At 38.2% G+C, this 13,374-nt stretch overlaps 1 protein-coding gene across 6 annotated transcripts in view; it reads right to left on the bottom strand.

Moving 5' to 3' along the window:
- Positions 1-13,374, bottom strand: part of LOC121435610 (ubinuclein-2) — a 74,278-nt gene that overhangs the window by 45,781 nt on the left and 15,123 nt on the right. For all 6 annotated transcript variants that reach the window (XM_041635070.1, XM_041635065.1, XM_041635069.1 and 3 more), the window contains exons 4-7: positions 9,617-9,754; positions 7,704-7,807; positions 6,669-7,158; positions 2,581-2,651 (exon numbers count right to left, since the gene is read on the bottom strand). In XM_041635070.1, the coding sequence (XP_041491004.1) occupies positions 2,581-2,651; positions 6,669-7,158; positions 7,704-7,807; positions 9,617-9,754 (803 nt within the window). The remainder of the gene's footprint in view (positions 1-2,580; positions 2,652-6,668; positions 7,159-7,703; positions 7,808-9,616; positions 9,755-13,374) is intronic.

The following is a 13,374-nucleotide window of genomic DNA, read 5'->3' as shown; positions in this document are numbered from 1 at the left end:
TGGGCACTAGGCACATGCATGGTACAGTTACATATGTGCTGACAAAACACCCATACACATAAAGTAAAAATAAAAGCATCTAAGAAGAAACCAAAGTAGATGGGCTCCGCAACTCAGAGATTTGTTTGTGACAGACAGGGACGGAACTCTAATAGTGTGTTTACCTGTGTTGCCAGAGCACAAGGATGGGGCTCTTTCCTCTGGGGGTGGGGGGAATAGAGTGAAATGGAAAGAAAGGAGCGAGGGGAGGAGGGAGAGGAAAAAGTTCATCTAGTACAAGGGGAAAGAAAAAATGGCTAGTGAGATCAGATCATGTAATCTGGGACAACTCTGATGAGCAACAGCTGCACTGTCTGGTGCCTCTGGAGCTTAAAAGCAGTCATTAAGGGTGGCAGCACGGATGTGAAGAGTTATGCACCTCTTTCAAGCGCATGCATTCAACTGGAAATCAGGGCCCAAACAAAGAACTCTTGTGCTACTCCACGAAAAACACACTCTTCTGTTTGAGTCTACTTTTTAAGTATAACAGATTATAACTACCTATAAGTACTGAAAAAAACACCCTTTTATATCAAATATCTCTATTATCTATTTAAAAAACAGGAGTCACAGTAACACTATTTGCTTGTATCTTCCTATCTGACATTATAAAATGCCAGAGCAGACCTATCATTTTCATCATACATGTAAAATCTACTATCACATTTTGCCTAGTTCTGCCTGCATTCAACTGCATTCTTAAATCCTATAACCAACAGTTTAAACCTATGAGACATCCATTTACAAGTACAGTTTATTTGGCTACAACCTTCAAAAATGCAGCTTTATTAGTATCAAACTCTAAGTGTAAAATTGATAAACCTAAAAATCTACTCATTTAAAAATAATTCATGTCATATATGAACCTTGATCTTTTTCTCCTAATCTGATTTCTATAGGTTCCATATAAACTAACCGCCAAGATTTCTTTGATTTTTCAAGACAGTGTTTCTCTGTGTAGTCCTGGCTGTCCTGGAAATCACTTTGTAGAGCAGGCTGTCCTCAAGCTCAGAGAACGATCTGCCTTTACCTCCCAAGTGCTGGGATCAGGTGTGTGTCACCACCATGCCTGGGCTCTATGCCTGGCTCCAAGATTTCTATCTTGAACTTGTGGGGTTTAGGCCATCCTGGCCACACAGAGAGACTGGTCATGCATGGGGTCCAGGCAGCACTGGGTCCCAGGAAAAGCCATAAGATGGCACCACCTAGGAACAGACCATTCAAAGGAAATTCCTAACACTCCAGCCACTGTACATAGGATCACCTGCCAGCATATACCCATCTCTTTTCACACGGACACCCCTAGACGATAACGATAGCTTGAATTCTGCATGAAAATGGAAAGAGCTAGAAAACATTATTTTGAGTGAGGTCACAGACACAGAAAGACAATTATCACATGTACTCATTCATAGGTGGTTTTTAAACATAAAGCAAAGAAAGCCAGCCTACAAACCATAATCCTGGAGAATTTAGACAACAATGAGGACACTAAGAGAGACTTACATAGATCTAATCTACATGGGAAGTAGAAAGTAGAAAAAGACAAGATCTCCTGAGTAAATTGGGAGCATGGAAACCTTGGGGGAGGGTTGAAGGGGGGAAGGGAGCAGAGAAAAATGTAGAGCTCAATAAATACCAATTAAAAAAAATTCAAAAAACAAAAACTATTTTAAAATATTACGTGTGTGTATACATACGGTACCATGGAGTACCTAAGGAGGTCAGAGGGCAAATTGTAGACTTGGTTCTGAACTCCAACCATGTGGGTCCCAGGGATCAAACTCAGGCCATCAGATTTGGTGGGAAGCACCTTATCCATTGAGCCATCTCATTGGTTTTCATAGGTCAACTGTGTGTATGCATGTAGCATTTTTTTTTTAAGAAAAAGTTTCATATAGCCCAGACTAGTCTATAACTCTATAACTTAATATTATTCCTGAGGATGATCTTGAATTTCCTGGTCCTCCTGCCTCTATCTCTATAGTGCTGGGAAAACAGGTACCATATCCAGTAAGTTTTATGCAGTCCAGGGTAATCTGATCCAGATCTTGTAAAATAAAGGCAAGAACTATTTGAACTCTATCTTCAGCCCCTCCTAATTCACTTACTTAAACTTGTAGTTCTCTTGCCTCAACCTCTTGCTGCTGAGATTAGAGGCATACACCACCATCCTCTACAAAATTTGTATTAATGATTTGTTTATTAATTTATTTGAGATAGAGTGTCAAGTAGTCCAGGCTGGCTTTGAACCCACAATGTAGCTGAGAATGACCTTCAACTATTCATTCTTCACCTCCAAAATGCTGGAATTATAGAGGTGTACCAAACCACACTCAGTTTATCCAAATCCAAGGTTTCCAGCATGCTAAGCAAGCACTCTATCAACTAACTACAGCCTCAGCAGCCTGTAAGGTTTTTTCATTTGTACTCTTTTATTTCAAAAAACGACTTGAATTTAGGGCCTCACAAATGCTTTGCAAGTATATTATTGAGATTATTCCCACTCCAGGTTTAAAAAAAAAGATAAAAATCACTTACTCCAGAAGAATATTATTCATATCTTGTGTGAAGAATTTTTTTCTTCCTTCTTCATCAAAAAGTTTGGCAGCCTAGAAAAACATAAGAAAAACAGACAACATAATTCACAATAAACAGTTACTGACATAAATTATCTAACAACAATAGTACTACTATCAGTAGTATAGTATTTTACTATTATTTTATTTTAGCAGTAAAATACCACAAATTTTGACCCAGTCAGGCAAAGCCATTTGAGATCCAAATCAAACAGGCTATCATGTATGACTGCTGCAGTTGGTAATAACTAATACACACTTGTGGCTTGAAAAGCACTTGAACATTTAAAATCAGTGCCACTGGGCTAAAGTCAAGTGACAATAGGGCTAGGCTCTTTTTCAGAGAGAAAAAGAAAAAAAAAAAAGGCAAAGTTAGACCCAAGAAGTTTTTTTTTTTTTTTTTTTTTTTTTTTTGGTTTTTCGAGACAGGGTTTCTCTGTGGCTTTGGAGCCTGTCCTGGAACTAGCTCTTGTAGACCAGGCTGGTCTCGAACTCACAGAGATCCGCCTGCCTCTGCCTCCCGAGTGCTGGGATTAAAGGCGTGCGCCACCACCGCCCGGCCCCAAGAAGTTTTTTTTAAAAACAAAGCATACACTGAATTAGTATGGCATGATGGCACAAGGAACTAACAGTACCACTTGAGACAGCGTAGCTTTCCAAGAGCCATTTAACTAATAACCACAGGGAAATACTATCCTTAAAAAGAGAAGAATTGTGAAATGCATTAGCGCTGCCTATTTCTAGACTTAATTGTCATCAGAGGCCATGAAAAGTATAAAGCTGAAAACTGAGTGTCAATCTTGTGATAGATACAACGCTTGCCAAAATGCCTAATGTACAAAACGGACATGGCCTTTGAGTGAAATGCATAAAGATCTTCTCACTCTCATTCAAACACACACACATTTATTTATTTTAAGCCACAGGCTCCCTATGTAACCCAGGATATAGTTTGAGCTTGGCAGCCCTCCTGAATCAGATTGCAGATTATCACCCACCTAAGGATTTCTACAGAATCCTGTGATTATGTCCACTTTAAACTTTATAATCTTAAATGCTAATAATCTTAGGCAAAAATCAAACTTAATACTCAATGTCACAAATATGTATCTATCTAAACAAAAATGCCAGGCAGTAGTAGAGCCCACATTACTTTTCCTGTGCTGAGTGAAACCAGGATGCTGTACATGTTAGGTAAATTCCCAAACACTGAGCTAAGCTCTCACCCTCAAAACACAATTTGTAAAAACAAGATTATTTCTGTTTCCTATAGAATAAAGTCCTTGTTGGTAGGGTGAGTCTATAAACTTTCTAACTTTGTATTCTTCTACTCTAGTCTATACTTTATATTCATTATCATATAGAATCTGCATAAACAGCCAGAAATTGGTAGTATATCTCCTGATCTTACAAATAAGGAACTGCAAACTTACAAATAAGGAGCTGCAAAATGCCCCCAAATCAAATTGCTAGTAAGTTATGCAGCCAAGGGCTGGAGAGATGGCTCAGAGGTTAAGAGCATTGCCTGCTCTTCCAGAGGTGCTGAGTTCAATTCCCAGTGACCACATGGTGGCTCACAACCATCTGTAATGAGATATGGTGCCCTCTTCTGGCTTGCAGGCATCCACGCAGACAGAACACTGTATGTATGTGTATATATATATATATATATATATATATATATATATAAAATCAAAAAAAAAGTTATGCAGCTAAGATTTAGACTAAGGCCTTTGTAAACTGCAAAACTGCCACAGAGCAGACACTGGATGACTGCGGTAGTTTGGTTTCTACATAATTGAGAGCAATAAAAAAAATTATCAAGGAATAAGCACAAACTATAAGCTTGAAAATAACATTGTCACACAGTATTTCCTCTTAACTTGGTGACCAGAGGCAAAGAGCTTTTAACTTGGAAACTCTGCCATCACTTATGATAAATAGACTGAGGAAGTCAAAGGCACAGTTCGCATCAGGAGTCATGAGATGCACACTGGCTGGACAGAGCTGATACAAGAACTTAAGCACACCAGAGTCAAAAGTACCAAGCTATCTAAGTATTTGACATGCTTTAGATAGAAAAGGCAAATCTCCAAGAATATTTCTAGAGTGAAGATTAAGCATATTCAGAGGAAATATTCATATTCAAAGAAAGCCAGAATAAAAATGAAATCTGAGAAAAAAGGAGAAATTTAAGTGAAAAGGTTTATCATGAAAGGATACTTTCTCATTACAAAGCTATTTTTCAGAAAAACACAAATGTGTGAGCTCAGGAAAAATTTTTATCTCCTGAAGAAAAAGCACCATCTTATATTTCAAAGTAAAACACAAAGAACTCATGGGTATTATAAAAGGCTTGCTTTTGGGCCACCAACCAGCTCCCAAATCGTGTATTATTAATTATGAATGTGCAGCCTTATCTTATGCTCATTTCTAGTTAGATCTTGTAACTTAATTTAACCTATTTCTCTTCATCTAAGTTTCGCCTCAGGGCTTTTTACCTTTGTTTCATTCTGTATGTCCTACGCTGTACCTGGCTGGCTAGCAGCTGCCTGGCTAAATTTAAGCAAAGTCTGCCAAAATTGAACACAAAATATTCTATACCTCAGATAAAGGGGGTACGTGTGAGACTGGGTTTGTAGCTAATCAAACTAGCAAATGAGTTCAAGTTGAGGAGAAACCCATGACAGCTATCATGGTGGGAAAGAACTAATGCTTACTATAATTGCTGATTATAAAGTAGATCATAAAATAACTAGGGGCTCGTAATGTCACTCAGTAGTAGAACTCTCTCTTTTTTTTCCTAGATAGGTTTTTCTGTGTAGCCCTGGTTGTCCTGGAACTTGCTCTGTAGACCAGGCTGGCCTCAAACTCACAGAGATCTGCCTGCCTCTGCCTCTCAAGAACTGGGATTAAAGGCATGATATATGAAGTCGAGGACTTGATTCCTTGGAACTGCAAAAATAATTAACAAAATAAAACTACGTTAAAATAGTTTGAAGCAATCAAGTCCAAGTACACGTCCACAACACAATATTCTCTCCTTTTTCTACACTGTTTTCTTTGCATGTGTCTGCAGCTAATAAAAATTTTATTAGGAGGGACTGGAGTAGTGGCTCAGCAGTTGAGAGCATTGGTTGCTCTTACATCAGACCAAGGTTCAATTCCCAGGGCCCACACAGTGGCATGTCATTGCTGCCTATAATTCTGGTCCTCGGGGATCTCTATGGGCACCAAGAATATACCTGGTATACAGACACACATATAAGCAAAACACTTCATACACATAAAATAAATCCTAAAAAATTTTATTATGAAGTCTATATAAATGTTATTTGTAAGGTAGGGTTTGTAAAATGGATCAGTGGTAAAAGCAATTGCTACTAAGCCTTATAACCTGAGTTTGATTTCCAAAACCCACATGTTGGGAAATGAATGGATTCCTGCAAGTTGTCCTCTGACCTCCACATGTACACTATAAATTTATGGGTGCATGTGCACGCGCGCGCGCACACACACACATACACACACACAAATAACCAAATATGAAGAAAAATTTATAAGGTAAACTGAAACAACTACAGAGCTTAGAATGAGTGGTAGAGTGACCATCTAACATGCATACAACATTAGGCTCTATCCCTAGCACTAAAAGAAAAAAAAAAGCAAGTGTATAGTATAGCCATGTAAAACTGAATTTACTTAAGCCAGGTGGTAGTGGCATACACCTTTAATCCCAGCACTCAGGAGGCAGAGGCAGGTGGATCTCTGTGAGTTCAAGTCCAGCCTAGTACATAGAGTGAGTTCCAGGACAGGCTCCAAAGATACAGAGAAACTCTGTCTTGAAAAACCAAATATATATTTGGATAACATATATATTATATATTTATAACAATATATAAATATTATATATTATAATATATTAGAAGTATACATATTATCCAATGTCTGTAAGAGGCTATGGAAAATAAGTTGTTGCGACTGTGGGTTGTTTTTGTTGAACTTTATGTTTGTGCAGTGAATAAAAACCAAGAGCATCATTACACTTACTACACGAAGGTCCTCAATGCGTTTTTCAAGGAGCACAGGTAGGCCATCTGGAAGTGTAGGTACCACCTTGGGTAGAACCTGAGAGGTTAAGGTGGGTTGAGTGGTGTTTCCATTTTCTCCCCCTGACTCAGAGAGCGGGCTACCATCAGAAGCAGCATCCAGTAATCTGTCAAAGTCAAAGTCGTCTAGCATCTCGAGGGCATTCTCAGCTTCCTGAAACAATTCATGTTCATTTGTGCTAACAAAAATAGGGAGGTCTGGATCAGCACTGTTCAGACCTAAGTCCGAGATGTCATCCCCCAGGGCTGTAGCAGCACAAGAGGGCTTGGTCAGAGAGGAAGTAGTTAGGGTCACAGGGACTTTAGGGTTAGATTCCTTCTTTAATGCATCCTTCTCTTTTTGAAATTTTCGTATCATGGCAGCCAAAGAAAGGGAATCTTTATATCGCTTCTTCTTTTTTTCAGACTTGTGTGAATTGAGAGCCACAACTCTGTAAAGGAAAAAGACTGGTTAGGCTGTGTCATTTAAAAAGTTAATCCATATGTCAATGAATAAAATAATTAAAATAATCCAGTGAGAGATGGCACAACAAAATCGTCTTTATAGTTTTGTATTAGATTACACTTGCATGATAGCACCGTCTCCAACATCTTCTGGATATGTGACAGGTTTCACACAGCCTAGGCTGGCCTCAAACCCTTACATACATAGTTCAGGATGACCTTCAACTACTGCTTCAACCTCCCAAGTCCTAGAAATACACATTTGTGTCACCTCGTTTGGCTTAAACTGGTTCTTCAAGATTAAAAAATTGTAATAAACAAGATAGCCAATGAAAAATCTGTAAGTGTAACTGAAACACTAAGTCTCTAAGATGACAAAGTCTCCTGTTTATTAATAGTACCACAATATTATTAAAATGCAGTAGGTCATTATCAAATTAAACAACTAAATACATTAGTGGTGAATATATATTTCTAAAAGGAAACCATAATATTGTGATGCTAATTTCCTATCAGGCTTAATGTAGCATACCCCATTTGTTTGGGCACTTTTTTCCTTGGCTTCTTCTCTTTTTCCCCTTCCTCTTTCCGCTTCCGCTTCTTTACCTCAATATCATCTTCTTTTATTTTGGGAACCTGCAACATGATAAGAGAATATGTCATTTATCCGGATTTTTCCTCTTTGATGTTAGCAATAGAGTACAAGGCAGTGGTCTTTTACAGTGTCTGTTAGAATTACTTGGTCAAAGTCTAAGATCTTGGGGATCCATGTTTTCGTTGCTACTGTTGTATATGTGTTTAAGTGTGTGAGTACTGATGCCTGTGAAGCCAAAGGGAGAACATGGGTATCTTCTTCACTGTTCTCTATCTTATTTCAAACAGGATTCTCATTGCACATGGAGCTCACCAATTCAGCTAGACTGGTTAGTGGGCAAACCCAGATATCCTTCTGTCTGTGCCTCTTCAGCGTTTGAATTGCAGATGTGTGCCACCACGCTAGGCTTTAAATAGGCACTGGGAATCCAAATTTGGGGAGATGAGTTGAGCCATATCACCAGTCTCTCAACTGTGACTTTGATTCAGCTCACTGGGGCCTTAAGAGTTTACAGTTTAAATAAGAATTTTAATTATTCTGGTACAAATAAAGTCTCTGACCCCACAGCAGGAAACACGTATGAACAATATTCATTTCTCAGCTATAGTACAACAAAAGAAGTCATTACAAGTTAAATCTGAGGGAAGTTAAAGGCTATGAAAGGTTCTTCTATAGAAAAATCCTACTTTCTTGTTTGTTTGCCTGTTTTGTTGTCTTAAGTTATGGAGGCAAGGTCTCACTATAGCACTGTCTGGCTATGTAGACCAGGCTGACCTTGAACTCACTAAGATCCCCCTGCCTCTGCTTCTCAAATGCTGCAATTAAAGACTGTGTGTGTCTGTTTTTAAATAGTGTAGTGATCAATTCCAGGGCCTTGTACATAGGAAGTAAGCACTCTACCATTAAGCCATAGCCCCTGCCCTCACCAACATAATTTTAAACATATAATTAAACAATAATATTTTACTTTTCCTTATGTCCACAGTTGTGGCACAAATAATATTCAAAATATCTAACCTGAGGCCAAGTGTGGTGGTACATACCTTTAATTCCAGCACTCATAAGGCAGAGAAGCAGGTAATCTCTGTTAGTTTAAGGCCAGCTGTGTAATGATATTTCATTTGTAGTTTAATAAATAGGGCTTGCCTGAAGACTAGAATGCAAAACAGCCACACTAGTCAGCCATACAGTCCAGGCAGTGGCACACCTCTAATCCGAGCAGTCACACTAGTTAGTCATAGAGGTGGTGTTGCAAGCCTTTTACTCCTAGCACTAGAGAGGAGTATAAGGATGGATGGGACGGGAACTCACTCTCTTCCAGTCTGAAGATTTCATAGAGGTTAAGAGCTCTCTAGTGTCTAGTGGTTTGGCTCCTTTGCTTTGCTGATCTTCAGATTGAACCCCAATATCTGTTTCTGGTTTTTATTATTCGTGCTACAATCTTGATTTATACAGTGAGTTCCAAGATAGTCAGGGATAAAAAGAGGAAGGGGGATCTTTTTGGGGCCAACAAAATGGTTCAACAGGTAAAACTGCTCGCCATGCAAACCTGACGGCTTGAGTATAATCCCTAGAGCTCACGGTGGAAGGAGAAATCCAATTCTCAAAAGTATGGCATACATCTGCCCATACTCACACATACTCATCATATATACACATATAATAGTAATGAAAAAGGAATAATCAAAAAATATCCTGGTCTGGTGGTGTAACTTAGAAGAATAATGCTTATTTAGCATATAAGAACTCCCAGGCTCAAATTTTAGCATAGCAAAAATATAAACAAAATAAAACAAAAAGTATATAATATTAATTCTATGTTCTCCTTACTGATGAGATGTCAAACTCACCTTGGGTGGCTTGTGCTTTTGGTTATCTGTAATATCATCTTCTTCAGTATCTGACGTTTGGCGAAACTGAAGAGTGCCAGTGTTGATATAGAAGCCTCCATATTTTGTTGTTAGAGAAGCAGGGACTAATTCGTCATACTAGAGCAAAAAAAGTTTCAAATATATTCTCTTGTCTATAATTATAAAAACATGTCAAAGAATAGCATTTACTGACAATTTCCTTAAATACTAACTGCAAATGCAGCAATCCCACTACTGGGCACACTCCCAAAAGACATGAAATCAGTATGCCAAAAAAAATGTGACGCTTCTGTGCTTACAGCAGCATCATTTGCAAAAGCTAAAACACCAAGCAACCTAAGTGTCCATCAGTAAATGAATATTAAAATGTGGTATATTTATACAACAAAACATTATTTGGCATTGTAAAAGAAAGTCAGAGCTGGGCATGGTGGCATATGCCTTTAATCCCACCACTAGGGAGGTGGAGGTAGATGGATTCTCCGAGTTCAAGGTCAGCCAGGTTTATTTAGTGAGTTCCAGGACAACTAGAGCTAGAGAGCAAGACCCTGTCTTAAAGAATAAGGCCAGAAAATACTGCCACTTGCAATATGTAAAGAAATGAACCAGCACAGAGAGATCAGTATCACACACTATCCTTTGTATATGGACTCTAAATATGTTCAGTTCAAAAAGGTACAGAGTACAATGTTAGAGAGTAGAGGTTTGGGATGAGGGCAGAAAGGAATGAAGGAGATACTTGTCAATGATCTTTGTATTTCAAAATAGCTAGAAGGAGGTTTTTAATTTTTCTTACACGAAGAAACTCCATCTTGAAAAAACTAAAAAAAAAAAAAAATTGTTTGTTTTTGGCTTTTCCAGATGGGGTTTCTCTGTAGATTTGGACCTGTCCTGGAACTAGCTCTCGTAGACCAGGCTGGTCTCGAACTCATAGAGATCTGCCTGCCTGTGCCTCCTGAGTACTGGGATTAAAGGTTTATGCTACTTCCGCCCAGCTTTGTTTGTTTTTTCAAGGAGCGGGGAGCAGTCCTGGAACTTACTCTGTACACCAGGTTGGCCTTGAAATTTGTACAGAAAACTGGGTGACACTAAAGTATGTTTTCTTAATCAAATGTCAAATTAGGAATTTATTATATAAACCTAGAACCTAGGACTTCCACTCTGAGTTCCAAATAACAGTCAATATTCTAGACAGAAAATCCCAGTCTTAATTTACCAATTGCTTACAGTTTTAGTAAAGGCAACACCTCTCTACTCTAAAGGACACTGCTAATATGACTTGCTAAGATACCACAAGTGAACATGATGTACAGTGTGCATCATGTTGACAATCATTCCAATCACTCTTACCAGTTTAAACTGTCAGTTACGATCTATGCAACCAAGTACTGACTATATCACCATGTGAAACCTATACTAATTTGCGAATCATGAAATTTTAACTAGTATTTTCTGAATACCCCAAGTAATCACCGCACACTGCACAAGTTATCATAATCCTAGAGTCATGTGGGAATCCCCTCTGTGTGCTGTGATTATCGTTAATGATAAAGAAACTGTTTTGGTCCTATAGCAAGGCAGAACTTAGCTAACTGCTGGGAGGAAGAAGGGTGGAGCTAGAGAGACACCACGGAGCCCCTGCCAGACTCAGACGTGTGAAACTTGGCTCGTAAGCCAATGTCACGTCACGTGGCGATACAGAGATTAATGGAGATGGGTTAAATTAATATGTAAGAGTTAGCCAATAAGAAGCTAGAGCTAATGGGCCAAACAGTGATTTAAATAATACAGTTTCTGTGTTTTTATTTCGGGGCTGAGTGGCTGGGAACCAACAAGCGGCCTCCTGCTACACTAGAGGATATCATAATCCTAGGCATTAGAGTAATCTAATATCCAGATAAAAATGGAAGAACATAGACCTTACCAACATGACAAGCCTTAATTCATGTGCTACAAGACAGAGTAATAATAATTCTTATATGGTGTCCTAAATTCATCTTCTTTTTATAAGAGAAAATAGATGCTAGAGCCAAAGTTACAAAATTTGATCAAAACATACTGGTGATAAAGGCTGTAGCTTAAGATACCACCATTGTAGTAAGATATGCAACAATAACAAACTAAGTCTGTCTTCTAGGGATCTGCCAAAAAGACTACCTGGCTCCCATTTTACACATCATTTCAAAATATACCTCCCAAAAAAGAAATTCAGTATGTGCCCATTACTAACAAATTCTATAGCTAGCAATCTGCCTCAACCATATATTTAAACTCTATAAAATACCTAAATATACATTTAAGTAGATGAATGCAACCGAAGACAATCAACTACCACTACCGGCAAACACATATCCCTGAGAATTAAAATTACATTAATTAAAATCAGTTAAATAAGTACACATTAAAATCAGCATACCTATGCGCTAATGTATAAATACCATAAAAATGTTGAATTGCAATAAAGAATATTTAAAATACATATTATTTTTTTTTACAAAGATATACATGTTGAATGTTTATTAGATACAGAATTTCTTGACTGCAAAAGAAATTTCCTATTTACTTTCTGATGGATGACATTTGGGGAAAATTTATCTTGTACTTCATAATGATCTTGTGCTTTATTGCTGAGTTATAAGCATAACTGATTTGTTTATGTACTGTATGTTGTATATGTGTGTACGAGGGTGCACTCGCCTGTGCATGAGTGTATGGAGGCCGGAGGGATCTTCTTCAGTCTCTCTTCCTCATTTTTTTAAGACAGGGTCTCTCACTGAACCTGGAACTCACTAATTTGTTCAGACTGGCTGATTGGTGAGTCCCTGAATTTGCCTACCCAGTGCTGTGCACTGCAGTGGCTAGCTTTTATGTGGGTGCTGGAGATCCAGATTCAAGTTCTCATGCTTGCATGGGAGGCCCTTTTTCAACTGAGACATCTCCATAAATAATTCTTTTAAAAGCTAGAAAAATAAAACCAAAGAAATCACAATAACAAAAAATTTCCTGTTTAAGTCTTATATCCAGAAATGCTAATTCAATAAATCGTAGTTAGGACAAGCATATCAGGGGGCTGGAGAAATGGCTCAGTGGTTAAAAACACATATTGTTCTTAGAAAAAACCCAAATTCAATCCATGACACCCACATCAGGCAGCTCATAACTTTCTAGAACTCCAGTTTCAAAAAGCTCACACCTCACTGATCTCCTTGAGCACATACACACACATAAATAATAAAAATTTTTAAAAGTTAAAAGCATATCAATATTTTCCATCCTTGACTAAACTTAATGTAACTATTTTCAGCATTTGGTTAGAACTCTATTCCTTTTCCCATATATGTACTTATATGTGTATTAGTGACTGTGCTTATGCGTGAGAAAGTGCAGGTACTTGTGTCAGTGATGTACTCATGTGTGTCTATTGACAATGTGTGCATTTGTGCTCATGGTTTTTGTTTAGCTTTTCTTTTCTTTTCTTTTTTTTTTTTTTTTAAGTTAGTGTTTCTCTTTGTAGCCCTGGCTTGGCTATCCTGGAACTCACTCTGTAGACCAGATTGGCCTTGAACTCAGAGATCTGCTTGCCTCTGCCCCCTGAACGTGGGAATTAAAGGTGTGTGCCACCACTGCCCAGCAGTGTGCTCGTGTTCAAAAACAGGGTCCCATATATCAAACAGGTCCCAGAATGCCCTCAGTTTGCTATGTACTCAAGAATGATCTTGAGCTTCTGATTTCTCTGT

Source organism: Microtus oregoni, unplaced genomic scaffold, assembly GCF_018167655.1.
Source record: "Microtus oregoni isolate MIOR12 unplaced genomic scaffold, Mior012 000046F_ref0000063, whole genome shotgun sequence".
In the NCBI taxonomy this organism is placed as follows: domain Eukaryota; kingdom Metazoa; phylum Chordata; class Mammalia; order Rodentia; family Cricetidae; genus Microtus; species Microtus oregoni.
The sequence above is the reverse complement of the archived record's forward strand: the minus strand, read 5'-3'. Positions and strand labels throughout refer to the sequence as shown.